This window comes from Panthera uncia, assembly GCF_023721935.1.
Source record: "Panthera uncia isolate 11264 chromosome A3 unlocalized genomic scaffold, Puncia_PCG_1.0 HiC_scaffold_11, whole genome shotgun sequence".
In the NCBI taxonomy this organism is placed as follows: Eukaryota; Metazoa; Chordata; class Mammalia; order Carnivora; family Felidae; genus Panthera; species Panthera uncia.
In genome coordinates, this window is record NW_026057578.1 from 78,170,867 (window position 1) to 78,198,741 (window position 27,875).

General features: G+C 43.5%; 1 protein-coding gene across 6 annotated transcripts; it reads left to right on the top strand.

The window, feature by feature from the left end:
• On the top strand, window positions 1–27,799 carry B3GNT2 (UDP-GlcNAc:betaGal beta-1,3-N-acetylglucosaminyltransferase 2). Of its 6 annotated transcripts, XM_049651537.1 has the most exons (5): window positions 5–90; window positions 4,930–5,019; window positions 11,622–11,760; window positions 19,218–19,341; window positions 25,260–27,799. In XM_049651537.1, exon 5 carries the CDS (start codon window positions 25,269–25,271, stop codon window positions 26,460–26,462), a length of 1,194 nt encoding a protein of 397 aa, XP_049507494.1. In that variant the 5' UTR covers window positions 5–90; window positions 4,930–5,019; window positions 11,622–11,760; window positions 19,218–19,341; window positions 25,260–25,268; the 3' UTR covers window positions 26,463–27,799. The 6 variants fall into 6 exon arrangements, with proteins under 6 accessions (XP_049507497.1, XP_049507492.1, XP_049507494.1 ...); XM_049651536.1 differs by lacking the exon at window positions 19,218–19,341; XM_049651540.1 differs by lacking the exons at window positions 4,930–5,019; window positions 19,218–19,341 and having other exon boundaries at window positions 1–90.
• The last annotated feature ends 76 nt before the right edge of the window (window positions 27,800–27,875 follow it).

Sequence of the window (27,875 nt, forward strand, 5' to 3'; positions counted from 1 at the left end):
CCGGGCTGAGCCGCGCCGAGCGGCCGGGACGTGGATGTGGCCGGGATCTCCCGCCCCCGCCCCGCTGAGCAGGAGCTGCTCCCGGACAAGGTACGGCCGGGCGGGTGTGCCCCCCCACCCCCCGCCCTTCCCTTCCCCCACCACCTCCCCAAGCCCTCTCCGCTTCCTTTCCATCTCTGCTCCCGGCTCCCCACTGCTCCGCACTGACCCCTCTCCCTCCCAATCCAGATCCTCGCCGGTTCCGGCTTCGTGCCGGCGCCCCAGAGGAGGAAACCATTCCTGGGTGGCTCCCGCCGCATTTAGGCGTCCCCCGTTTCCTCCACCTTTCTTACCCTAGAGGAGGAGGATAACAAAACCAGCAGCAGCGTGTCTTTTGAGTCTCTTGCCCTATTCCACCCCCACCCCCACGGGCCGGGGGACATTCCCCCCTCCTCGCTGCACCCCAACTTCCGGGGGAGCCCGTGCTGGGTGATGCAGGCATTGCGAAGCGGCATCTGGGGCCCGCGTCCTCACCTGGCTTCCACAGGCGTTTTGGATAGGGGGCTGTGCGTGATTTCGCTCTCGCAACCCTCACCCCACCCTCTCATTGCGCTGGTCTCGGGTGCCGCATGGGGAGATCAGGTGTTTTGTGAGCCAAATAGCCGCCAGCAGCCGCTCCCCGCCCCCATCTGCCTGCCGCTGCCACCTCCGGGTCCCCAAAGGCTGGTTTCTGTGAAACTTAGGGAGAACCTTTCGCTTTGACCTCTAAAAAAATGTTTCACGCCGCCCGCGTTGAATGATTAACCAGGCTGCTTGCCTGAGACCTGGGGAGGGGGATGGGTGGGTGCTGCCGGGAGCGTGTAAGGCAGGTCCTTGCGAAACCCCTCGTTGGAAGGGTGGGAGTCGGGGCGCGGGGTGGGACCCCAATGAGGCCGCGGGCGGGGGTCCTGGAGGCTGTCCCGGGACGGCAGGCGGACTCTTCTGGAGGCAATAAAACCAAGTCACCTTAATTTCCAGAGTACGGTATTTTGCACTTAGGGCAGGGGAGCCCCAGAACCCATTATCTCCCCACACGTGTCACGGCGTGGAAGCCTACCTCTGAAAATAATACATTTTAAATCAGGGCGAGGAGGCTCCCTCTCCTCCTTAAAACGGAGAGATGGTATGTTTGTCTTTGCTTCTCTACCCTCATGGCCTTGTGAACCTTCCCAACTTCGTAGAAAGATAGTTTAGGACAATTATACCATATTCTCCTGCCCCTCCCTGTTGGAGCCTTGATGTAGATTTCAGATTGCTAAACCAGTTGGTGAATATGGGTGTCTACTTGTTATAACAAATTCTTCCGGTGTATTTTGGCTCGGGAGGTGGCCAACGGAGTCAGGATCGGGACTGGGAAGTAGGGGAGACCCGAGCCTAGCCCAGTCGAAGGGCTCTGGAGCCCAGCTGTCTGCTGGTCGCACCCATGCGGCTCTGACAGCTGACCCCGGTGGGAGGACAGACAGGGTTGGGCGGTCACTTCTTCCCACTGCTCTAGTTCTCACTTCTCTTTCGTTTGAATAGAGGTTATTAAGCCTGGTGGAACTTGGGAGAGTGTTAGAGTCCCTGTGCTCTTAAAATCAGATTAGATTTTAAGACGAGGGAAGTGCAGAACCCTATAGAACTCTCTACAAGTAAAGCTTTCTGCTCTGCGCAGCCTTTACCAATGCCTTTATCTTTGGATCTAATGTTTGAAATTAGAATGTTGAAACTTTTTCAATTTGAAATACTCTTTTCCCTTATGGCCATATCCCAACAGCAGGGGCTCACTGCTCTTCATTTAGTTTTTGTGCAGAGGACATGTGTATGATGCAAGACCTAATTCTCCAGAACAGTTCAAGTTCCCACCCTCTCTGTTCACTGGTCTTGATTCTGCGACATACTGTTTAGTGACCTAGGGCAGGTTTGATCATCCCAGCCTTATTTTCCATAACTGGTTTTGGGGATGGTAACACCTGCTCCACCAGATTGTTTTTTAGGACAGATAAGATAATGTTTACCGAAGTCCTGGCTCTGCATTATGGGAGTTGAGCACTTAATAAGTGGTGGTCATTGTGTAATCAATATAGAAGTTCCGTTAGGCATCAACTTCCCCTTACCAGACACAGTAACTGGGAACCATTCAGATTTGTCTGACTGAAATCAGCCAAATTTGGCAGATGGAGATAAAGCTTTTAAAGTCCAGGGAATGAAGTAATCTTTTGATGAAAATAAACATATGCTTGTAAAAGTTATGATTTTTGAGGGGTTGCTGATGGATAGCTGAGTAATGGTTTGTAGTTTTGAAGAGTTCCTTATTTAAAAAAACACAATTTATATTTTTCTGATTCTAAGATACTACAGTTTTGCTAAAGTAGGAAAATGGAACTGATAATTCATGGTTGATTTTTCACTATACAATTTGTCCAAATGTGTGCCTTTTTTTAGAGGTACATTGGGAAAAAAGGACTTATATTAGGAAATGAATAAGAATGTAAAAAAAATGGATCATTCTGCTTTACATGATGCATTGTTGGTATAAAGCCAAGATGTTGTGGATAGAAACGTGTGGGGCTTTTTCAGCTGATGCTGGAATAAGAGAAAAGATGAATCCATTGTTTCTTAGAGAAACTTTGAAAAGTTTTAATGTTTTCTGGTAATGTTTTTGTGTTTGTTTGTTTTGTTTTGTTTCTTTTTAAACAATAATTTAAGGATCCTGACCAGTGCTGTGAATGTGCTGAAGCATACTCTGTTCTTAACATACTGGGTCAGGGCTTTTAATTCTTTCTAACTTACTTAATAGCTACAATATTAACTTTACTTAGTTTTTTTGACCGTTTGTTGAACAGTTTGTTAAAGAGTTTAAAAATTAATAAATGCCAATGTATACATTTATAAACATTAAGATTCTTGCATCTGGGATAATATTCGGTTATATAATCTATTGCAACATGTCCACTCGTGGTGTATAAGTTACCAGTCGTGAAAAATTCTCCTAAAGGCCTTTTGGTCTTATATGCAAATGATCAGGGAGAAGTAAAATCATTTCAGTCAATTGCCTGGCAATTTTAGTGTATACAGAATGGTAAAATATGAATTAAATTGGGCTGTGGCAATTTGAAAGTTAGGTTTCCTGGCTGACACAATTGAAAGTACCCAGTAAGACCACAGCACATATACCCAACAGGTGTGTAAGATACAGCTGTCTCCTGCCCCCACCCCACTTCCCACTAAGGTGGGATAACTGTTACTAGGTGCTTGCCAAAGATATGTCCAAATTGTAGGATGAATAAATTCCTCTCTCTGGAGAGGCAATTACTGTTTGAATAAGATGTATCTGTGTGTGGTATAAGACTGAGAGAATTGATGTAATGATTTCATCATCACCTAGCGGTGATGAGGCTTTGCTAGTCTGAACAGAACTTCAGTGGGAAGAACTTGTACTTACTTAATGGAGAATTTGTTATTAGGGCATATGTGGTACAGTAACTTTACTGCTGGAAAAAGTTAATTGTATGGACCAGTTTTCTGTGTGTTAGAACACTAAGCTGAGATTTTGCACTTCTTATGTGTGGCCCCTACTGTGAGCTTTATGTTCTTTGCCCATCAGCTTTGGCCTGCCTGCCTTAATTTTTGTAACAAAATTCAAATTTCTTTTGAGAGTTAGCATTATTGATAAAGTTATAACATGTCTTGAAATATTTTGTGTAATTTTAGCTTTAGGTATTTCCATAGATAACTTGGTTACGAATTTTCTGTGCATCTGTGAACATTGTATTCTGATGTGGCTACAGAGGGGAAATTCCTAGTAGCCAGGAAATTGATACTTTCTACTTTTCATTCTGTGGCATTTAAAAGCAGGTTTATTGTTCCAGTGGCTTTACTCTGATGTGATTAGGATGTACATTGCTCACCAGAATATTAAAAAAAAAAAAAAAAGATTATCTGAGGAAATCAATTCTAGAGTGTGGCCGGGTCTGTCAGTGGCTCTGTGGTGGTTTAGTGGTTAAGAGTATGAACTTAGAGTCAGATGAGGATTTTTAAAAATTGTTTTTAACTTCAGAGATAGCATACAGTAAAGTGTAAAGTGCCCTAATACTATGTGCTGTTCCTGAATGTGTGTCCACCACCTCGCTCAAGAAGTAAACATTTTCAGTGCCCCAGAAGGTGCCTGTGCCCCTTTCTAGTCTGTATCCACCCGCTAGAGGGAACCGTTATTCTAACTTTCATATCATCTTAGATGTGACTCCTTTCATAGAGATTGATTTTGCCTGTTCTTGAACTTAATATAAGTGGAATTACAGAGTCATACAGTCGAGTCTTTTGTGAAACAGACCTGGTTTTGAGTTGCATTTCTGCCACTGTGTGACTGTGATTCCTGTAACTAAGTTACTTAACCTCTCTGTGTGTTTCATTTGTGAAAGGCGGAAGATAAAGCTCTCAGATTTACTAAGAAGACTCATGTGATCATACACTTACAGTATCTAGCACTGTGTTTGACATACACTTTCCTTGTCACCCTTTTATTTCTTTCAAGGGATGATAACTAAAGCAACTATATCTTTCTTGTTTTAATATGCCGGTTCATTATAAAAGTTATGTTGATCTTTTACTGGAAGTTAGAAGCCAAGTCTTTGTTGATTTAATATTTTGTTGATGTAGCTTTCAGCTTAAATAAGACGTATTATGTCTTAGTAATTGATCTCCTATTATTTTTAATTGACATTTCCTCTGTAAGTCATGAAATGACAGTCATTGAAATGTAGAGCTGATCAGTCACTTGCAATCACCTGTGTGGAATGAGCTGTGGTGCAAGGAAGAGTTTACACTTGATTATGAAGTCTATGGAAGAGTTTAGATAAGAGGCAATAGTAAGTGGCCGGGATATCCAGAACAATGTTTACTGCTTTATATTTTGTGAAATAATTGTTTCAGAAGTGAAAGCACAGGACCAGTTGTTATGCTCAGATGATCGCGTGCTCAGACAAACCATTCAAAACATTTTCAGCTTCTATAATCCTCCTGGTAAGTGGCATTATATATTCAGTGGTCTCCTGTTCTCAGTGTTTTGGTGGGCTTTTTGGATACTTTCTATTTTTGGAGACATACTTTAAATGTAACTTGGGTGGTACTCTGGCATTCTTTCTAAAAGACTTTTTCCTTATGATGTTTATTTAGGGAGAAAAATCAAGGTCAGGTAAAGGCAAATAAAATTAATGCCACCATCTCTTAACACTGTAACGACTGTTAACTTGGTTTGGATCCTTCTAGGTTCTTTTCTTGTATCTGTACACTTCTGGACGGGGCTTATGAAAAACACATTGCTGATACTTTAGGCAAATTTAAAACAGATTGTGTGGCCTGCCTAGACCTGACTGAGAGGGCAGGAGGCTTTGAAGGCTTGAGTTCAAATCCATACCCAGCCTGGTCCCTACTTGTGGCCGTACCATTGTCAGGAGTGCTAGGCATGCAGTCCCCCAACACTCCCATCAGGTCCCCTGTCCTCCATATTACAGCAGCTGAGAGCCAAAATCTGTCCTTGGGACCCCCTCCCCCTAAGACCTCAAGATGATGTGTAATCAGATGAGCATTTCATTCACTTGATCAGCATGCATTAACTGAGCACTTAGTGTATGCCTAGCACTGTGCTTGGCCCCATGTGTATTCCTAGATGGTCCAGGCACAGTTCTTGCCCTCGAGTTAGCCGTCTGTGACACCTCTAACCTGGAACCCATGAAAGAATGCTCTTGTAGAGGTGCAAGCAATGTGCAGTTTTGGAGGTAGCCAAGAAAGGCTTCCTGAGGAAGTGGTATTTGAACTTAGCCTTCAGCGATGAGTTAATAACTTTTCAGAGGGCAGAGAAAGGAGAGCAAAGGTATTTCAGGCCTGTGGTAGTGTGTCAGGGAAACAGCAGGTGATTTCATGGGTTTAGAGGTCCGGGTGTTTAGGAAAGGGTAATAGGACACGGTGCAAGCTCAGTGACCATGCAAAGAAGTGGCACTTGATAGCTAATGGAGGTCATGGGAGCCATGGAAAGTTCTTGTGGAGAGGATGTGGTGACATCTCAGGGTCAAGCTTGCATGTAGGAAGATGAGATGGATGCAAGGCAGGTGTGATTATGGGCCTGGGTCATTTTACAGCCTCCTGATGGGGAACCTTTTTTCCAGTTGCCCTACAACAGTGTATTCTCTGAAAGAAGGTGGAGGAATCTTTACAATTGAAATTACTTTATATGCTTCTTGACACAGTAGCTCCTACTGCCCCTCAGAATAAAGCCAAAGTTCTTCTGTTACCTACCAGGCTGTTGGTTCAGTTTACTGCAGTGACACTGGCCTCTGTGCTATCCTGCCTCTGGCACTTACACTGGCTGTTCTCTCTTTCTGGAATTATCATGCCCCACTCCTGCTACCTTCTCGCTGAGAAGAGAGGTTTTCTCTGACTGTCCTTATTCTTATCTGTACTGTCCTTTATATTTGTGTAAGTTCCTATCAACCTTATGGTAATTGACCACATAACTTTATTCTTGGCTCTCTGTTAATTAATTAATTTTTTAAAAATGTTTTTATTTATTTTTGAGAGAGAGAGCATAAGCAGAGGAGGGGCGGAGATAGAGGGACAGAGAATCCGAAGTGGGCTCTGTACTGATGGCAGTGAGCCCGATGTGGGGCTTGAACTCGTGACCTGCAAGATCATGACCTGAGCCAAAGTCGGACGCTCAACCAGCTGAGCGATTTGGGCACCCCATTATTTGTCTGTTTTAAATACTACTGAGTTAAAATATGTGCTTGCTACTTGTTGAATTCGGTCACTTCATCAGTATTTCTGGGGGAAATCTGAGGGCCCAAACCAGGCCAGGGATAGTACAGGATTAAAGTGTGAATATGTGATATATTTGAAAGAGAGTGAGAGATAAAACCAGTATAGGGAATGTGAAGGGGGTGAGCTACAGATATAGGTACGTGGGGGAGCTTTTTAACATTTAGGACATTGGAGGCTCTAGCGGTGTCTCAGAGGGTCCAGGGGACAGGAGCAAGGGAAGACCCAGCAATATAGGCTTAAGCCCAGAACTGTGGAGAGCACCAGTTTTGGGGCATGGGGCCAGGAGCAAAGCTGCCAAGATGCAAGAGAACCAGGAAGAGAATCCAGGTTGGGTGGTCTTGAATTTGAGGTTGGGGGGAGGGGGAAGCAAGGGTGGTGGTCAGCAGTGTTAGGTGCTCTGGGAAGCCAGGAGAGGCTGAGGACTGAAGATTCTAGAGGATGAAGGGAATTGGAAAGGTCCGGGCATATAAAAGGGCATGACCAGGAGCAGAACCTTTTCAGAATATTGGCAGAGAAGGGAAGGAGAAGCTTGCACCTGGAGCCACTGGGAGGGAGAGTTTGAAGGTGAAGGAGAAAGTGGAGATCCACCATTGATAACACGGGACCCCAGGGGAGCAGCAAGGGCTGTCACAGGGGATGGTAATCTTAGGAGGGCTGGGGAGTGACTTACTGTCAGGGGGAGAGTGGTCCTTGTGGAGAACTTGAAGTAGATTTTGGTCCCAGGGCTGACTTCAGGGGAAAACAAAAACCAACCCCCCCACCCCCCCACACACCCACCTTTGTAACCATGGCAACCCAACTTAGCTTCTGTTTCCTCCCCCACCCGTGCAAAATAGGAAAAAACCTGCACAGCCAATCTTACTTGTTGATTGTTAAAATCCAATGCCATCATGAATATGAAAGTGTTAACACTCCAGTAAGGTTATTTCTATGCACCATAAACTTGATAAGGCTTTTAATTTGTGCTTCAGAATTCTGTTGGTGTTTATTTTCTTTGAAAAGCACTTAACATCCAAGAGCTTCTCTGAACTACTGCTTTTAGTCCTGATCAGAGAGTAACACAATAGTGGTTTTAAAACAAACAAACAAACAAAACAACCTTCAAGTCTGGCTCTAGATTGTTTGTTGGGAGGCCTAGTGACATTTTTAGAATCAAATATATTTGTTTTAGCACTGAAAGGGTCAAATTGGGTTTGTTACAAATACCATCTTTTCTAAATATTTAACATTTGGAACTAAAGAAATGTATTTTGCATTTATTATTTTATGGCTGAATTTGACGCTTATTTATAAGGAACTTATGTAGCATTTATTCTTTATAGTAAATGAGATGTAGCTATTTTATTTTTCTTCCCATCACCACATAAGGAATTATTTTCTTCAAATGAACTTAAAATATCTCTCATGAATACTCCTATTTTTAACTGTTTCTCTTTTGAATTTTTTTCCTTAAGGTTCTGATGGAGCCTTAAAAAAAAAAAAGCTCTTTATAATGGAGATTTTCAAACTAGTACAGATACAGAGAGTGATATAATGAAGCCTCAGGTGGCTGTCACTGGTTTCAGCATGACATTTCTTTTTTCGTCCCTGCCCCACGCATGAGTGGGAGGCTGTGTGGGCAGCACCCAGAGCGGGAGGGCAAGGCCTGTGACACCTCCAGCTCCTCAGTTGGACAAGTAGAAACCATGAGAGTGTTTCGACCCCCATGTTTTGCCCCATGCGGAGTGAGAAGTGGGCAGAGGGTGGACGTGGATTGCTATGGTCCTGATATTTCCAAGTAGATGACAGCCTGTGACATGTGAAGGTGACATTTACAGATATACTTAAAATTAGATGATTTAAACCGCTTGGTCAAAGAGGCCCGGTTTCTAAGCTGTTCTGTCCTGTGCTCTTATATTGAGCAAACATGTTCTCTTTTATTTTGGCAACATAAATTTTTCCTGGCAGGTGGCCAAAGAAGGAAGTGTTACCATTTCGTCTCTTTAAATATGTGGACCTGAGTTTTGGTTGAACAGCCCCCCTTTTAATAGAACATTTGGATAAAAGGCCAAAGTATCAGTTTTGATGATAGGTATTTTAAATCCGTATGACTTATTTTGATATCTGAAAAAGCAACTTAAAAACAATCCTCAGGCTCCTTTTAGTAACTTTCTTGAGATTTAACATTAGAGGAAAGGAGAAGAGGCAGGAAAGGGAAAGGAAGCTAGGGGAAGGGAACTGAGCGGGGGGGGGGGGGGAGGGGGTGGGGGGGTTGTATTTTGCTTGTTTGGTACCCTGTTCTGAAGTTGCCACCCTAGGGTCACTTGTCACTAGAAAGGTTGTCTACTGGGATGAGGATGGTCCCTGACTCTGGAGAAGAGGTGGCATCCCAGGGGAGCCTGGTTTAATTGGATATTCCGTGTGTGTGTGAGGAGCAGCACCTGGCATTCACTCTGTGTGGTCGGTTTGCTTTCACCTTACAGCTATAGCACATGTGTGGTGGGCGCCTTGGTCCTGCCTCCCTCAGGGTTGAGGAGAGTGGGTGGGGTCTTGGCTCCCCTGACCATTTGGGCTGGAAACACTACTGGGGTTGAGGAGTGGGCTCTAGGTAACTAGTTCCTGGTACTCTTTTTCTTTTTTTTAATTTTTAAAAAATTTACATCCAAGTTAGTTAGCATATAGTGTAACAACGATTTCAGGAATAGATTCCTTAATGCCCCTTACCCTTTAGCCCATCCCCCCTCCCACAACCCCCCAGTAACCCTCTGTTTTCTATATTTAAGAGTCTCTTATGTTTTGTCCCCCTCCCTGTTTTTATATTATTTTTGTTTCCTTTCCCTTATGTTCATCTGTTTTTCTCTTAAAGTCCTCATATGAGTGAAGTCATATGATATTTGTCTTTCTCTGACTGACTGATTTCGCTTAGCATAATACCCTCCAGTTCCATCCACGTGGTTGCAAATGGCAAGATTTCATTCTTTTGATTGCCGAGTAATACTCCCTTTGTGTGTGTGTGTGTGTGTATATATACACACCACATCTTCTTTATCCATTCATCCATCGATGGGCATTTGGGCTCTTTCCATACTTTGGCCATTGTTGATCGTGCTGCTATAAACATTGGGGTGCATGTGTCCCTTCGAGACAGCACACCTGTATCCCTTGGATAAATACCTAGTAGTGCAATTGCTGGGTTGTAGGGTAGTTCTCTTTTTAGTTTTTTGAGGAACCTCCATACTGTTTTCCAGAGTAGCTGTGTCAGCTTGCATTCCCACCTGGTACTCTTTTTGAGAGCCTCCAGTTTTGGGGGGGATCCCGAGTGCCAGGAGGTAAGATTAAATACAATGTGCACTGAGGGAATAGAGGATGTCCTCATGGAGGAGGTGGTGGAATTTGAACCACGGCCTTCAAGGATGAGGGTAGGATTGAGAAACAGAAGAATGAACATTTCAGGCTGGGGGAAGCTAGCATGAGCAAAGGTGTGGGTAGGAAGGACAGGAGTTGTTCAGTTGTTGCACAAGGGTGCAGGTGCCCAGGAGTTCTCTGGGAGGGGACTTTGAGGGTGACATGCTTCGATCTAGGATGGTCTTTGTGAGAGTGCTTAATGTCGATGGAGATGCCTACCTCCCTCTACCCTGCCCATGCCAACCACACAGTGCCATGCTTGTCTTCAAGTTTAGCGGCAACTGGGATGAACTTATGGGCTGGGAACCCATCTGGGTTCCCAGTTTCTGCCACTCTCCCTCCGTTCACTCACCATCTTGGGAATCTCAGGCCAGTTTTTGGAAGCGATTGACTTATCTGTAAAGTGAGTATACTTCGGTGACCGTTTCACAGGACTGAGTATCCAGTTGGGCCCTTGGCATGCTTCCTGGTACATGGACAGTGAATGGGTAAGGGCTGGTATGCAGTTGTCAGTTTGTCATTAAAAGGAGCGTCTGGTACTTCCAGCCCATTCCTTCCTTTCTTGTCTCCCCTCTCCCCTCCAAGATATTAGATCTGTTGATTTTTTTCTATTTTAATACACCGTCATTTAAATCTCTGCCCATGACAATTCTGTACAACTTTCTGTGGTTTTTATGCATGTTTTTAGAGTCCTGGAGGCACAGTAACTCATGCCCCTTGGTGTCACCTTCATTGTAATGAAGGGCAGATTTTCTTTACGAAAACGTGGCGCTGGAAACCCTCATCCTAGCAGCCAAGAAATCGAGACTTCCCAAGGCAACTTTTCAATTACTTAAAACAAACACAATGCATGTCATTGGTGTTAATTTAAATATTAAAGTTACAAAAGAAGTCTAATATGATATACACAGTCTCAGTTTGCAGCACGTTCAAATAACGTTTTCTTGTCTTGGGGTTATCTATTTATTTTGGAAGGAAGACAGATGTAAACTTTTATGTTGCAGGAAACTGATGGACATGCTCTGAAATTCTGCATTTTGTGGGGACAAGAATTGCCAAATATAATTTAATAAAATCGGGAAGGGCAGTGGTTGATCTGAAAGTTTGTCGAGCTTGTTGGGAGTGACGTAGGTCAGTCTCTATGCCACATTGGATTTGGCTGTCCCGGTGCTTAACATTAAAGTGATTGTTTTAAAATAAAAAATTCCTACTTCTGTTTGTGGTCAGTTATCACAACCCATGGAATTAAGTGGTGGGCAATGATGTAATTTTGAAAGTTAATTTTAAAACTTTGAGGAGAGTCAACTTTTAATTTTGTTAAGTTAGTCTTTAAGTGAAAATTTCATGTATTTTACTATGTAAAATGCCAGTAATCTCTTCTCCAATACTTACATGAAAATATCCTTTCTCATTGATTTCATCAGCTTTTCGTTTTAAGTGTCTGTAGACACGAGGAGTCCACATAGCAGGCACCAAATTACCTCCTCCCCTCCCCATCTCTGTTCATCAAAATTGCCAAGCCATGGCCGATGGCCTGCTTACTTCCAGAAGCATTTATATAAGGTCAGTTTGATAACTTCGTTTATATAATGGGATTCTGTTTCTAGTCCAATACTGTAATTTATGCCTATGCATTTTTATTAATTTGTAATTGCCTTTCAACCCTTGGGCCTATGTTTGTTTATAGATTTATTTAATCATATTAGACGGTTTCCTGAGATGTTTTTAGGTGATGTACTGCTTCAGATGAGTGAGGGGTAAGGCATTGAGGAGGAAAGCACTGGACTTGGAAAAGGCTTAGGACCCTTAGGAAGAGGACTGACCTGGATAGCCGGGGGGCCAGGTAGGGTGCTCTGGGGGTGAGGGTGGGGGTGTTGGAGATGTAGGGCCCGTGTGTGAAAATTATTCAACCATGACTTGTTTAGAGTGATGTTGATTCTTGATCATAAGGACCAAAAAAATAAAAAATTATAGTTAGTCCATGTTTCTTTACTGCACCTCCCCTTTTATGTCCTTTTCCTCAGATTCATTGACAAAATAGCAATATATTGTCTGAGTGGCAGACACGAGAGATACAGAAATTAATATGGCCCAGCCCTTGTCCTTGAGGCTCCCACATCCTGTGGGTGTGTCAGACTTGTTAGCAAGGAGGTGTGGGGAAGTCAGATAAATATGTGTGTTAGGGGTTCCAGCAGCAAAGGGGAAGTACCACAAACATACCCAACGGGAGGAGATCAGGAATGGTACCACTCCGGGCAGTGCTGGGGCAATTGGCCTTTTGGCCTTTTTGTTTTTTATGTTGAAGTCCTAGCACTGAAGCTGTAGACTATGAGAAAAAGACTTTGTCCCTGACAGTAATTCTCACTGCTGGACTCACTGCCCTAATTGTTCCTGTGGGGATGTCGGACAAGACGTCCTTCTGATGCCTTCATTTCCTCTTCTGTAAATGACTTGATTGGAGTAGATGAGCTATAAGGCCCTGGAAAGGAAAGTCTTAACGGCTTCTTTCTGATAACGAAATTGGTATATGATCTCTGTGTGGAATGTGTGTGCTTGTGAAGGAGAAAACCAGTGAAAGGCTGAGTGGTACAGTTTTGTGGTCAACGTTTGCTCTTTGATCATCTCTTTTGGTGAGGGCTGGTGTCCTTTCCTCTCAGAGCTGGGGGAGTGGAGTTCTGGGCCAGATTAGTTCTGTGCACTAACCTGTAGCAGGATGGAGGGCCGTGCTGGGATCCCTCCCTTCAGGCGATGGTGCTAGAGGGGAAGGGAAGAAAAAGGTCACATTTTCTCTGTGTAAACAGCTCTGACAAAAGAGTTTGCCTGGAGAGTATGTGATTAGACCAGTTTCAGCCCCTGCCAGTCTCTCATTCTATAGCGTGGGTAAATTCCTCACACACATCTGCAGGGACCTCACCCCTATCAAGGAAGGTGCTTACGCTACCAGACCAGGACCTTTGGCACCTCAAACCAGTGAACGGTTCCCAACAGGCGATTTTGTCTACAATGCTGCTTTCTCATGCTGATTAAGATTTTCATTCCTAAGTTATTTTTTTTAAGTCCAAGCTTATCTAGGGATTCTTGACATCTTGAGCATCAGTGTTGTGTGGTAGAAAGAATAAGAGCTTAGTCTTAGGGTCAGGCTCCAGGGTCCAAATGTTGGCTCCACTGGGATTAGCTCCATGACCTCAGACTAATTGCTTCACATTTTTGAGCTTGTAGAAGATTAAATGAGAGGAGAATCACTGACATAGGAAAAGGAGAAAGGGCATGAGGAGTAGGAAAACCAGGACGGAAGCATATTAAAGTGTAAATTAAAACAAGGAGATGTCCATTTTTTGTAAAGACTAACAATCAGTGGACCACATCAGTGTGGATGGCTCCATGCTCTTAAGTGTCCAGTGAAGATAAACCAGTTCTGACCTTTCTTTTTGGTGGGGGAGATGGATGGGGAGGAGAGGAGAACAATTTGATTGGTTTCTATATTATTTTAAACATTTGTGTTCTCTTGGGGCACCTGGGTGGCTCAGTCAGTTAAGGGTCCAGCTCTTGGTTTCAGCTCAGGTCATGATCTCATGGTTTGTGAGTTTGAGCCCCACATCCTGGGTTCTGTGCTAACAGTGCAGAGCCTGCTTGGGATTGATCGTCTGTCTCCCTCTCTCTCTGTCCCTCCTCTGCTCTAAATAAATAAATAAGCAAACTTAAAAAAAAAATTGCGTTCTCTCTGTAGTTTTTCCAAAGGAAATCCTAAGACAAAAAACTTGCATTTATGAGGTTGTTCATCAGGGTTTTTTTCGATTATGTGGAAAATCATGAACAACTCCTTGGTAGTGATTGATAAGCCAGAACAAATACCCATGTTCCCACAAAGCTGTATGAGAGATCCACCGATAGAAGACAGACTACTCAGATTGTGCTCTTTCCCCTGTGAACTCAACCTGCTTTACAGAAATTAATTTGCCGTGAATGCAAAAGTCAACTGTATTTGTCATCAATGTGCACATCCAATTCGAGTTCTTCATTTTTCCTTTTTTCATATTCCTGTGATTTTGCCAGTTTTCTTTTCTCCTTTTTTTGTAAATAGCGGGGCTGTGAAAGAAAACACATTCCTACAGTCTCTCCAGCAGCAGCACTTGTTAAGTTAGGTGTAGGCATGAGTCATCCTCTTCCAGCAGAGAGGCCCTGGGCCCACCAGCACCTACTTCCTCTTCCCAGTGTGGCCTCAGAGCCCACAAACTGGCCCCACTCAGTTCCTGCCTTGGCCTCTGCTATCAGCTAATGGACTGTCATGTATTTGTTGCCTATCTACCAATTCACTGTACAGGGCCCATGTTTTATAACAAACCTTTTCTCCCAACTTCAGACTCCAATAAAAGTACTGTAGTTGGAGATGAATTTGGGTTGGTTATCTAGGGATCTAGAACTTGTGCCAGTTTTTGTTTGTTGCCTGATATGTGAAAATGGATCAGGGCCTTTAAATATTTTTCCTTTGCCTTGTATAAATTGAGGCTCTGAAGAGGGTGTTGCAGAAGAGTAGGATTCTCCTTCCTGGATCCCAGTGTCTAGAACCAGACTCCCCTACAGAACCTGCTGTTTTTCTTGTACTCCTAGGTACCTACAGGGCATGGCTTTTTCCAGCTCTGGCAACAGTGGTAGGAAGGGGAGCCTGGGCCCACCCCAGGCCACTGCTTCCCTGGCCCCTCTCATTAGCCCCATGTGTATTCATACTGGAGCCCCATGGTCATGGTCATCTAGTGAACTGGCCACCCAGTCTTTGTCCCAGGCTGCAGCCAGGAGCTGCTCCTGTCTAAACCGCTCATTGACATGCTAACCTGCCACGGAAGGGGGTCTCCCTACTTCCTTGTTCCAGCAACATCCTGGACTCCCTGTGTGTGGTGACCCCCTCTCCACCCTCGTTCTCTCTGAATGCCCACCAGCAGTCTCAAAGGTTTGTTTTCTCTCATCCTCCTGATGGGGACACCATGTGTTCCAGGCTTTGTGCCTGCACCCCAGAGGGTTGTTCCTGCTCTCCTGGTGACTAAACCATCTCTGGCCCGGGAACCTGGGAACTTTTCCGCCATCCATACCTTCTCAAATAAGCTCTGAAGCTGTCTTCCACGTTTGTCCTTTTCCTGGTACTTTTCATTTGCCAGAGACTACTCTGTGGAGTTCTGTTCCGTCCTGTAGTTACTCACTTACTATATTCCTAAACTTGTGCTTAAATTATTGTGTGGTCTCTGCCTCCTGGTTGGACCCAGACTGAAACATATCCCGTGTAACCCAACGAAGCAGAAGGATGAGTCAGAGAAGTCTCGGCGGCCCATTGAGAGCATGCCAGATAACACTGTTTGTGCAAGGATCCTGCAGCTGCCGGTGGAAGTACTTACCAAGCCATAGCCACGTCCAGCTCTTAACAAGGGCTTTCAAGACACGTGAAGCTCCACAGGAAGTGACTACCTGCACTTCAGTGTTTCTTTTCTAAAATGATTTCCTGCCTTAGGGAAGTGGGTGCCCTCAAATTGTAAGTCTGTACTAAGGGCCTGCCTTCCTTTAGGGTTCGCCCTGTGCCTCACCATTACAGCCTTGATGGTGGTAACAGTTCTTCCCCCACTTGCCTGCTTCCCACCAGGAAGGGGGTGTGGAGGCTCCTCTGTTTTGGGATGGACAGAGGAAGGGTCTGCTGCAGGAGGAGGGATGGAGCCCTCACCTGGAAGCACTACTGAGTCCCGTGCATGTGCATTCCCATGCACAGGATGTGCCCGAAGCACACCCACAAGTATGTTGCCTTTGGTGGGTTTGGGGCTGACTGTGGGAGATGGGGGGCTGGGCTATAGTGTCCACCCCTGTTTACTTCTTCAGATCTTATCCTGAGCTCTCAGGTTTAATATGGGCTCACTACTTGTGAAATTCATCTCTCTCAATTCTAGAAAGATCCTTTAAATTTTTTTCTGTTGTACTTCAGTGTTTTAAAAAGAGAGATTTATATAAATACGTGTGTGTCATTTACCAGCATGCTCATACATGATTTCCCAGTGTCCTCTCTTTGGAGGAGAGGTATATGTGTTTAATGCAGTTTCTACTCAGTGAACTTGGCCAGATGACCAAAATATCTGTCCATTCAGCAAATGCGGAATGACTTTCAGGTGCCACGTGCTGGGGGTAATGGTGGCAGAGTGTGATCATGCAATATGCCCAGGTGTAGGCCAACATGATCAGGAGAGGATGCCCTAACTCTTGGGAGGTGGGTGCTTCAGCCAGGAGGTGACACTTGAGCTAATTTGGAAGGAGTAGAAGCTCTCCAGCAAGGCCTAGCAAAAGGAAGGCACTCTGCAGATGGCAGAGAGAAGCTGAGATTTTCTGGAAGAGAAGTGTGTTTGCTGTGTTTGGATGTTAAAGCGTGGATGGTGTTGGGGTGGGGGCTGTTGGCTGGAGATGGTTTGAAGGGAAGCACAAATAGTTATGAAGTGCCCTGGCTGGGACCAGAAGGGTGTGTGAGTTGGAAAACTGGAGGACCGAGGCTGGTGTTTAGGTTGGGACATATCACTGGGTAGGTCATCTTGTAGAAAAGGGGGAGAGGCCCTGAAGCCCTGAGCTCCAGCTCTGGGAATGGAGAAGAGAGGAGTTTTTTATTTTATTTTATTTTATTGAAGTTTATTTATTTTGAGAGAGACAGGGAGAGAGAGAGAGAGAGAGAGAGAGAGAATCCCAAGGAGGCTCCGCACTGTCAGCGTGGAGCCTAATACAGGGCTCGAGCCCATGAACCGGAGCCGAAATCAAGAGGCGGATGCATAACCGACTGAGCCACACAAGTGCCCCAAGGAATTTTAGAAGACCACACAGTTAAGGTTACCCTTTGAGGGAGCAGCAGCCTGTTGGTGGTGGTCTGACCACACCAGGGGAAGAACATAAGCAGGGAATGTGTGTTTGTACAGGGGGCTGAAGACTGGGTACTTGAGGAAGAGGACATATTTGGGAGCATGTTGAGAAATAAGGTGGCAGGCTATCACAGTGGCTGGTGGCAGAGCCTGAGCAGAATAGAGGAGAGGTGATGGCGGAGGTACAAGTCACATTATGGAGGTGGGTCCACAGGACTCTGCTCCTTGGTTGGATGGGCAGAGCAGGAAGGGGCAGCAGTTTGAGGTAATACACCCAGGTGCCTGTGAAGTTGATCCATTTTAAATAGGGGGCCTGAGAAGAGGGACCCCACAAAGCTTGTTAGAAGCTAATATCTGCAGTTAACTGAGTCAACTTGTGATCCTCAGTCAACCTGTGATCCTCCTTTTGGAGGTGATGTTTAAGGCAGTGCATAGACAAGTTCCTAGAGAGAGCAAATTTATGAAAGGGGCAATGAAATGTGCTTAGTGTTGGAGGAATCAGAATCCTTGAAGGAGAACTATGGAATGCCCATTGAGTGATAGACAACTGATGTGGTAGGTAATTTCATCCCCATTTTACAAATGAGGAAACAGAGAGGTCAAGTAACTGCCCAAGGTCACACAGCTAGTAGGTAGCATAATCAGAATTTAACTCTGGGCTGTTTGACTGCAGATGCCAGGCTGACCTTCAAAAGTGAAAATGGATCTGGGACATTTCTGCCCTCAAACATCTACCAGCCTTGTTTTATAACTACATAATCTTTTACATTGAACATCTAAAACTGTTGTCAGTTTTATAAAAAGCAGGGTCAAGATGGCCTCTGGGAGGGTTAATTCCCTGCCATCATTTGCACATTTTCTTCTTCCTCCTTTTCTGAAAGTTCTGTACATGTTTATTTGAAGAATGAACTTAGTGATTAATTTTATCTTAAATGACAAATGCCATTTGAGGAAGTCAGCCATACCAGGCTTTGGGGAACTGTAATCACTTGGGGACCAGAACATGTCCTGCCAGACACTTTCATGTATAATGTTGACTGTGGGGATGTGTAGGTGAGCACATTCATCATATGTTCTTTTCCCTTTTCATTTCAAACATGAAGTACTAATATTAATGACTGTGAACCAAATTTCCTTGAATTTAGCCAGTAGTTTGTTCTATGACTTAGAGATTAGAAAGCAAAGTCAAAGATACATGTTCTCTCTCTGTGCCAGCCTCTAGGTCCTGGGCTTCCCTGCCCCAGCCCTGGCAAGAACCCAGATCAGGCTTCTTGTTCCTGTTAAGGAATGGGTTCTAGGTCTGGCCCAGCTCTTCTAAGCAGCTTCACTCAAACCCTTATCACCCCACTGTCTGCATGAGTGCTAGAAGCTGTTCTCTCCCCCAGAACCACTTAGCTGCAAACTGTCCCTGTCTCTGTTTATCGGAGCAGAGCCTGGAAGGGGCTGGCAAGGACTAGGCAACAGATGGGAGCAGCCTGGGAGGTAAGGATTTAGGAAAGCCATTCTCGCCAGGGTTTTGGAGGGTGGGGGAGAGCAGCAGCCAGCCAGAACCATGTGCACGTTCTCCAGAGAGTGTACGTGTTTCCCCTGCCCTCATGATATGGCAGTGGGCTTGGGCTCTTTCCCCCTTGAAGGGGTGTGTGTCTGGTTTGTGCAGGAGAGTGAGTAGGAAGCAGGGCCCCCTGGACACGAAGGCTGCTAGTTCATACTGTGGTTGAATCAAGAGCTTGAAATTCCAGCCTCCTTGCCTCAGCCTGACTGGATGGGGATGGCTGCTCATTTTATTTAATGGTTACACAAGAAGGTCCTGCCTTTCCTTTATCTTTAACCTTGGGAATACTGGGGTGAGAATGTAGGGCAGTCTCAAGCACAGGTTTTGGGTCAGGCCTGGATATGATTGCTTGCTCTAGCCCTGATTAGCTATTGGTAGCCATCTCCCTAACTTGCTTGAGTTCCTTGGTTCCGTGTGTGTGTGTGTGTGTGTGTGTGTGTGTGTGTGTGTGAGAGAGAGAGAGAGAGAGAGAGAGAGAGAGAGAGAGAAAAGAGAAGGAAAGAGAGAGAGAGACTGACTCTCCTTGAGTTGGAGTTCTGTGAGAATGAGTGCTCTTGGCCACAATAAAATGTTTTCTGGCCAGCACTTTGTTTCAGTGTTTCTAGGGCTTTCAGAACTGGAGGAAACCTTTTAGGATGATCCACTTCAGTGGTTCCCACTCGAGTGTCCATGAATGAAATACTGGGATTGCTTGGACTGCATACCGGGAAACAAAATGAGGTATGTGAGGTATTTTGTCCAGGACTTAGTTTGTAGAGGAATCAAGGTTACTTATTTACCACCCTGCCTCCAGTATCTGACTTTGACGGATGGTAGTTTTGTAGGTTAAAGTGTATAAATGAAAAGCTTTAAAATATTTAATAACTCTTAAGGAGATTAACCACTCAAAGTAAGACTAGTGTCCATTAGTCATAACCCTGTGTGGCAGCATTCATTTGCATCATGGTTTAACCTTCAGAATCTGGAGCTGAGCTGCTTGGGTTTGAACCAGTGTGACCTTGGGCAAGTTCAGTCACCTCTCAGAGAGTATCTGCCTCATAGGATTGCTGGCGCCTGGCGGGTACCTAACTATTCAAAGAAAGCATATGTGCTCATAGAAAGCATCCTTTCTAATAGGTGACTTCAGATAAAGAGCACAGGAGATGTGCAGGTGGGCTAGGGGTGGATGTTGTGGCAGAGCCTCTGCGGAACACTGTGGGGGGTCCAGTGCAACGATACAGAGACTGTGGGACTGAAGCCGTGACACAGGATAGCGACGTGGGCTTCATAAATGGGAACCCAGTCTCAGGAATTTGTGTGATATGCTTCCCATCCCCATCCCAGGCAGTCTGGATGTTGTGGTAAGAGGCTATTCAAGGAGGGCAGTGTTAAAGAATGTTAAAATAACCTATAATCCTACCGCCCCGATGAAACCAGTTTTGTTTTCGTGTCGTATTTTATCTGGATTTTCACATAGTTGAAGCAGGGCCTCTGTGCTATTTTGTAATCCGTTTTCAGCTAACAAATACATTTTTCCTGTTTCTAACTTGCTTTCTAAATATTTTAATTGCAAAATAAAGAAGAAAGTTGTTTTCCGTTACACAGAACCAACTGAAGCGTTTTAGAAATTTCAAAACTGTTCAGTCCTTATTGGGGAGCACCAGGTGAAAGGCTAAGGTTGTTAGCATTTGGGATTTCTTCCTATTTCTGTTACTCATAAGAAAAATTCTGTGTTTCACAGTCAGAGTTGTATAACATCTTGCCCAGCTTTGGGGTAAGTTTTCTTACTCAAATTCTTTTTAAGCAATGTAACTTCCTGCTCAGAAAAGGACACGTATTGGTTTTATGTCTGTAATGGGAATATTTAGTCAGATATTCAGAGAGCTTTTTCCCACAGATATTTTTATGGGGGTCACTGTTTTGTCCTCCTTTCCATGAACTTTGGTTTGTAGTAAGAGTCTACCAAAAGCAGAGTTCTCATGAGAGGGACTGTGCCCAGGTCACAAATGAAAGATGACTTTTAAACTTCATGGAAAACTATAGTTGAGAATCTTGGTTTTCCCATCTTTTTTTCTCAGGTTGGAAGAAAACGTCCTTTAGCAAGTAGTGGGTAAGCGTTAGCCTGAGCTGCATGTTTGGGAATTTGGACAAGTAAGGCTGGCCCATTCTCAGAGGGGGGGCTGGGAGCTTCTAGGCACTCGCATTTCCTTTTCTTTGGAGAGTCTTAGTAATGATCAAATGTACCTTGGTACATTTGAGCTAACAAAAAGAGTTTTCCTGTGCTTTGGGTTTTTTTCAGTCTTGAGCCAGCCCTCGTAACCTTGCTGTTGACCAGGGTCAGATTACAAGAATGTGGCTGTGCCTTGTAGAGAAAGGAGGAGATCCAAAGAGCCCTGGATTGGAAACCGAAAAACTGTATCCTCTCACCCTTGTCACTTAACTCTTATATAATATTTGGGCAGCTCAGTTAACCCTCTCTGAGCCTCCATTTTTCTCACTGTTAAGGTGCTGTCCTTTCAGCTTCCCTTAGGGGTGCAAATGGGAAATGGGCAGGAAAATGCCCTTCAGCCTGGAATCCTTGAGCAGATGTAAATAAAGTGAGGATGGTGTCCCTTTGAGAGCCGTAAAGCTCTGTCTTGCCCGAGGTGGTGGGAAGTCCTGTCTGGGTCTTGGTCATGGAAATAAAAGCCTGAATTGCAGTGGATGAAGTTGGGTGGCAAGCCTGATGTATTCCTCCAAATATTCCCGAAAGAAGGATGGGTGCTTTTCGTGATAGAAACTTCAGAGCATCACTTCAGACAGTTATGGCTGGACTCCAGATAGCCATAACCCTGCCCCATGAGCAGCTCATGCAGCTCATTTATCTGGGATCGTCTCCCATCTTATTCACTCTGAATCTTTCCCTAGGAAAATTAACTTAGAGGTTCACAACCTGCTATGTAAAGTACTGTGCTTTCCTTTTTTCCTCTTTAAACTGACTTCTTTTACTCTAGAAATTTCAGAAGTAGTCTACTGATATCCATATTCCTTTTCTGAGTTGAAAATGCCTGAGTTGAAAATGTAGTTCTGAGTTCTGAGTTGAAAATGTAGTTAGCTGCCCCATAGTGTGTGCTGTTTTTTCTTGAGTACCTTCGAAATCTTTGTCCTCATTGTAGTCTTTCTCCATTCACCCTCATACTTTTCCTTATTGCCCTTCCTTCAAGCTGTTTACATGAAGTGCCCAGGATGTAGAGATCAGAGATACTGGGTCAAATGCTACTGTAGCTGTAGGAGAGTTATCCCAATTTAGAGAAAATTGCTTGTTTTTGAAAACTATTTTGTTTCAATTTAGAAGCCAAAAAAAAAAAAAAGGCAAAACAAAAACAACCCTTAAAATTATGATTTATTTTCTAAAAAGATGGCAATTTCTTTAACTGTATGAGGTACCCATGCAAGTATATTCTAAGTGTCCATTTGAGTTCTCTTGTCCTTGCAAGTAAGGCCCAGAGTAAAGGGGTTTAGGTTGCCAAAGATGTATTGGACTGAGACCTTCAGTTTGATCATTAGGTTTGCCCAAAAGCTCATTTTAAAGGAGCTAACTTGAGGAGGGTGTGGACTCTAGACCTGGGTATGGGTGTTTGAATTATTCAGGTTGTGTGTGCCTTGGGGCCCTTTAAAACTGGAATTAAGGAGTAAGGAATGTCTTGTGGTTTTTTACTACCTTATCTGGAGGAAGTTTATTTAACAAGGCCCTTTCTTGGTAGCTCAGTGGTGGGGTTCTGGAGGGGTAGGTAGTGGTTCAGAAGGGAGGGGAGATTTGAAGTGGGATGGGGGCTGCTTATTGGGTGAGTTGGGGGCACCCACATAACTTGGGCATCTGCCATGTGTTCTAGATGTGCAAAAGCTTTAGAAGTATGGGGTAGGGGCCATTGTGTGTGTGTGTGTTTTAATATACTTTATTTTTTTTTGAGAGGGGGGTACAGAAGGAGAGAGAGAGAGAGAGAGAGAGAGAGAGAGAGAGAGAGAGAGAGAATGAATCTTAAGTAGGCTCAATGCTCATTGGAGACCCCAATGCGGGGCTTGATCTCACAAACCTGGGATCATGACCTGAGCCCAAATTAAGAGTTGGACACTCGACCTACTGAGCCACTCAGGCGCCCCCTGTTGTTTTTCTTAAACACCTTTTACTTCTTTGTCTATAATCAAAGCTGTTGAGCAGTGGTAAACAGAAGCAATTGGCATATGTGCTGCTGAAGCGAGCACATAAACAAAAGCAATTAGATGAGGACCTACTAAACAGATTTTAAAAGACACAAAAGAACTTGTGAATTCCAACCCATCTCATCTGGGCTGTCCAGCATGTGATAGCTTCACAGCATTCTCAGCATGACAAATACTTTTACCTTGGGACTATCTGTTAGAACCCAGTAAACTTAAATATCTTCTTATATTAAAAAAAAAAATAGGGGTGCCTGGGTGGCTCAGTTAACTGTCTGCCTTTGGCTCAAGTCATGATCTCGCGTGGTCTGTGAGTTCCAGCCCCGCGTCGAGCTCTGTGCTGACAGCTCAGAGCCTGGAGCCTGCTTCAAATTTTATGTCTCCCTCTCTCTCTGCCCCTCCCCTGCTCATGCTCTCACTTGCTCTCTCTCTCAAAAATAAACATTAAAAATTAAAAAAAAATAATAAACACTATTCTTTGAAATAGGCACCCAGCTTTATTTGTAGAGGTCAGAGGAGACTGACTGACTACCCTTTGATTTGGTGGCCTTGGAACCTGGTTGCCTTGGCTGGGATTCCAGCTCTGCCTGTAACAGTTACTTCTTTAAATCTGTTTCCTCAGATATAAAATGGGAATAAAGGTAACCACACCTACTTCATAGATTCACTATATCAAGTAAGGTATTACACAGTGCCTGGGACACAGTACTTCTTAGGAATTCTTTTCTAAGGATAGATTCTCAGTGATAGAATTAACTTGGTAAGAACATTCCTTGCAGTGTATTACCATTCCTATTTTTTTGGGTTGTCAAGTTTATGCTTCTTGTATAAGTCATCCATCACAGTAGTGCTCGAACTCTGGAGTTACATCCCTGGCAAATAAACTATTTTATTGCTCTTTCTTCTGTTGCCCACAGCCTGAAATCTATTCTTGGCCTTTGATATTTCACGAAAATGTCATTTTCATTTCCCTTTTTCGTTTTGCTATGAACAGCAGAGATCTTAAGTATGCAATTTGAGTTTTGACAAATGTGTACATCCATGAAACCCTCATCCAGGCCAAGATATACATACTACATTTCTGTTCTCTGGAAAGTTCCTTCCTGCCTCATTCCAGTCAAAACCTCTATCTCTATCATTTTCAGGTTTTTAGATCCTAGGTTAATCTTGCCTTCTTGAACCTAACATATATGGAATTTGAGGTCTTCTTTAAAAAAACAAAAACAAAACAAAAAAAACCCCCTAACATTTCTTTGTTTATTTTAAGTAATCTCTGCACCAAACATGGGGCTCAAACTCACGACCCCAAGATCAAGAGTAGCATGCTCTACTGACTGAGCCAGCCAAGTGCCCCTGTGGTCTGTCTTTCATGCACAGTGTACTATTTTAGCTAGTAGTTTTATTGCTGGGGGTTATTCCATTGTATGAAATACTACAATTTGACAGTCCGTTCTTCTGTTGGGGTATTTGGGTTGTCCTCAGTTTTTGGCCAGTAGGATAAAGCCAATATGAGTCTTGTCATTTTGTTTCTCTTAATACTCAGTCTCGGGGCGCCTAGGTGGCTCAGTCGGTTAAGCGGCCGACTTCAGCTCAGGTCATGATCTCGCGGTCCGTGAGGGCTGTGAGTTCGAGCCCCGTGTCGGGCTCTGTGCTGACAGCTCAGAGCCTGGAGCTTGTTTCAGATTCTGTGTCTCCCTCTCTCTGACCCTCCCCTGTTCATGCTCTGTCTCTCTCTGTCTCAAAAATAAATAAATGTTTAAAAAAAAAATAAATAAGTCTCATCCAACTCCTAGCCCTGCAACCCTGGCCAAGCATCTTAATCTCTCTGCCTTGGTTTCCTCATCTATAAAAGTGTGGATTGAGAAACAATTCAGGGTTGGTATTACCATTTTCTAAAAAATGAAATAAAACAAAATAGAAAAAAATCTGTGAATTACACGGAAACTCACACATTGTAACACACATGAATACAGTTCTGTGTGTGAACTGGGTCACAATATAAAATGTATTCGTTATGAATTGTGAGTGAATCAGTTTGCAACACACTGGTTTGTATGTGTGTCCTTGTAAGCAAGGCAGTTGAACACCTGTGGGGTTACTTAGTAAATGTATATCTTTGCCTTCAGGTGTCTAAAACAGCCACTCTATTAACAGTCACTTATGTACTGCTTGCTGTGGGCCAGCTACTGTTTCGAAAGCTTTTCATAAGCAACCATTCTATGAAGTGAGTTATTTCCCCCATTTTATAGATGGAGAAACTGAGACATCAGTTATACAACATGCCCACAGTCACAGAGCTAGAATAGTAGGGCCATGATTTGAACCTAGGCAGTATGAGCCTCGAATCTGTGTTCCAAACCACTATTCCAAAGAAGATAAAGACAAAGAGGCAAGTGACATATGTCAGCAAATGCAAATTAATAAGTACCTAATTAATACAATGCTCCTCCTTTTTATTCCAGATATGAGAAATGAGTGTTGGACGTCGAAGAATAAAATTGTTGGGTATCCTGATGATGGTTAATGTCTTCATTTATTTGATTGTGGAAGTCTCCAAAAGCAGCAGCCAAGAAAAAAATGGAAAGGGGGAAGTAATAATACCCAAAGAAAAGTTCTGGAAGATATCTGACCCCCCTGTGGCATATTGGAATAGAGAACAAGAAAAGCTGAACAGGCGGTACAATCCCATTTTGAATATGTTGGCCAACCAGACGGGGGAAGTATACGGGTTTTCCAACATAAGCCATCTAAATTTTTGTGAACCTGACCTGAGGGTCATGTCAGTCGTTTCAGGTTTCAGCAATTTGCCAGACAGATTTAAAGACTTTCTACTGTATCTGAGATGTCGAAATTATTCACTACTTATAGATCAACCGGATAAATGTGCAAAGAAACCCTTCTTGTTACTGGCTATAAAGTCCCTCATTCCACATTTTGCTAGAAGGCAAGCAATTCGGGAATCTTGGGGCAGAGAAACCAACATGGGGAACCAAACTGTAGTGCGAGTCTTCTTACTGGGTCAGACCCCGCCAGAGGACAACCACCCGGACCTGTCAGATATGTTGAAATTCGAGAGTGAGAAGCACCAAGACATTCTTATGTGGAACTACAGAGACACTTTCTTCAACTTGTCCCTGAAAGAAGTGCTCTTTCTCAGGTGGGTGAGCACTTCCTGCCCAAATGCTGAGTTCGTTTTCAAGGGCGATGACGATGTTTTTGTGAACACGCATCACATCCTGAATTACTTGAATAGCTTATCCAAGAACAAAGCCAAAGATTTGTTTATAGGTGATGTGATCCACAATGCTGGACCTCATCGGGATAAGAAACTGAAGTACTACATCCCAGAAGTTGTTTACACTGGTGTCTATCCGCCTTATGCAGGGGGAGGTGGATTCCTCTACTCTGGCCACCTGGCCCTGAGGCTGTACACTATAACCGACCGGGTCCTTCTCTACCCCATTGATGATGTTTATACTGGAATGTGCCTTCAGAAACTCGGCCTCGTTCCAGAGAAACACAAAGGTTTCAAGACATTTGATATAGAAGAGAAAAACAAGAATAACATTTGTTCCTATGTAGATTTGATGTTAGTACATAGTAGAAAACCTCAAGAGATGATTGATATCTGGTCTCGGTTGCAAGATGCTCATTTAAATTGCTGAAATATATACAAACTAAGTTTTGCATAGAAAGACATATCTTGAATAGTTCCCATGTTGTGTTCTTTCACATTAGGGGTAATACCTATGTTAAACCATCAAAACTGCCTTCATTAGTAGTATCCATTTGAGGGCCTCTATACCCTCTGGTGTGGTACTTTCTGAAGAGGGAAAGCAGAAGATTGTTAACTTTTCACAGAGGATATGCTGGGAAAATTGGTTCCAGTCCTTCCTATGGCTAGTGGCCATTGTTTTCTAATTTGCCTTCCTTCTTAGCTGAAATCATTTATGTTTCTGGAATTTCCGGGTTTAGGTTATTTATGTTTTGCCCTCGTATGAGAGTATGCTTACTTTCCATTATAATGACTGAATTATCTGCAATTTAGGTGTTTATGGACATGCTGGCTACAAAGACCTCGTTATACATGATTCAGTGGTTTTTGTTAAATGCAATTCCATTTATTTTCATGAAATTTGGATGAATTTTTAAAATCGTCTACAAAAATTAACTTCTGTCAAAATTTCCTGCCACCCCCACAGTATTTTCTTGTTTTAGTAGGTCAGTTAATTTTGCAAAATGAGAATCACTGTGTGACATTTATCCGGTTTACCTTGTTACATGGTCTTATGACCGTACTAAGGAGAAAGCTTAACTGTCCTGATATTTGGTTTGCTGGGTGGTACCGTGATAATTCTCTAATTTTAGTATTTGAACATCATGAGTATGATTCCATAATGGCCATCAAAAGATTGAATTGACCCTGGCAGCCATATTGTGCTTAGGAATTTTCGATGTGGACCAGGAAGGCATTTGTAATTTCTGAACTTCAAGTGAAAAGATTGAAATTGCAGACCTTCTCGTGAACGGATTGTCAGTTTAAAACTCCGGGATTCTATTCTTGCCATATTTTCACATGTCACGTATACAAAATTATTCTGAGTAGTGACTGCTTCCCTGTCTCAGTGTAGAAGTGCCTGTGTTTTTATTTATTGTTCAGATCAAAGACCAAAACATTTTCTTAAATATATTTTGTGTAATATTTTATTTGTATACAGTGTTGTTGATGAAATATTTAACTAGAGCATGATATTTTAAGTGTTAAGGTGTAACATATGTTAAATAAAGCTAACTGTTACTTTTGAATTTTAAAATTTGGCTTTTTTGGGGGGAGGGGTCTGTGAACTACTAGAGTTAATAAAATTCTGCCAAACTGTTGCTTACATATACTATCTTGTAACATGCTTTCTTGAAATATTTTTGTGTTTATAGAAATGATGCTTCTTACCAGATGTGATACTGGGGATTGTAAGATGATGGAAATAAAGTCACTGTATTTTTACTTGTCTTGTGTCATGTGTAATAATCTATGATCTCTTCTGTTTCCTGTATTTGATTACATTTTCCCAAATGTAAGA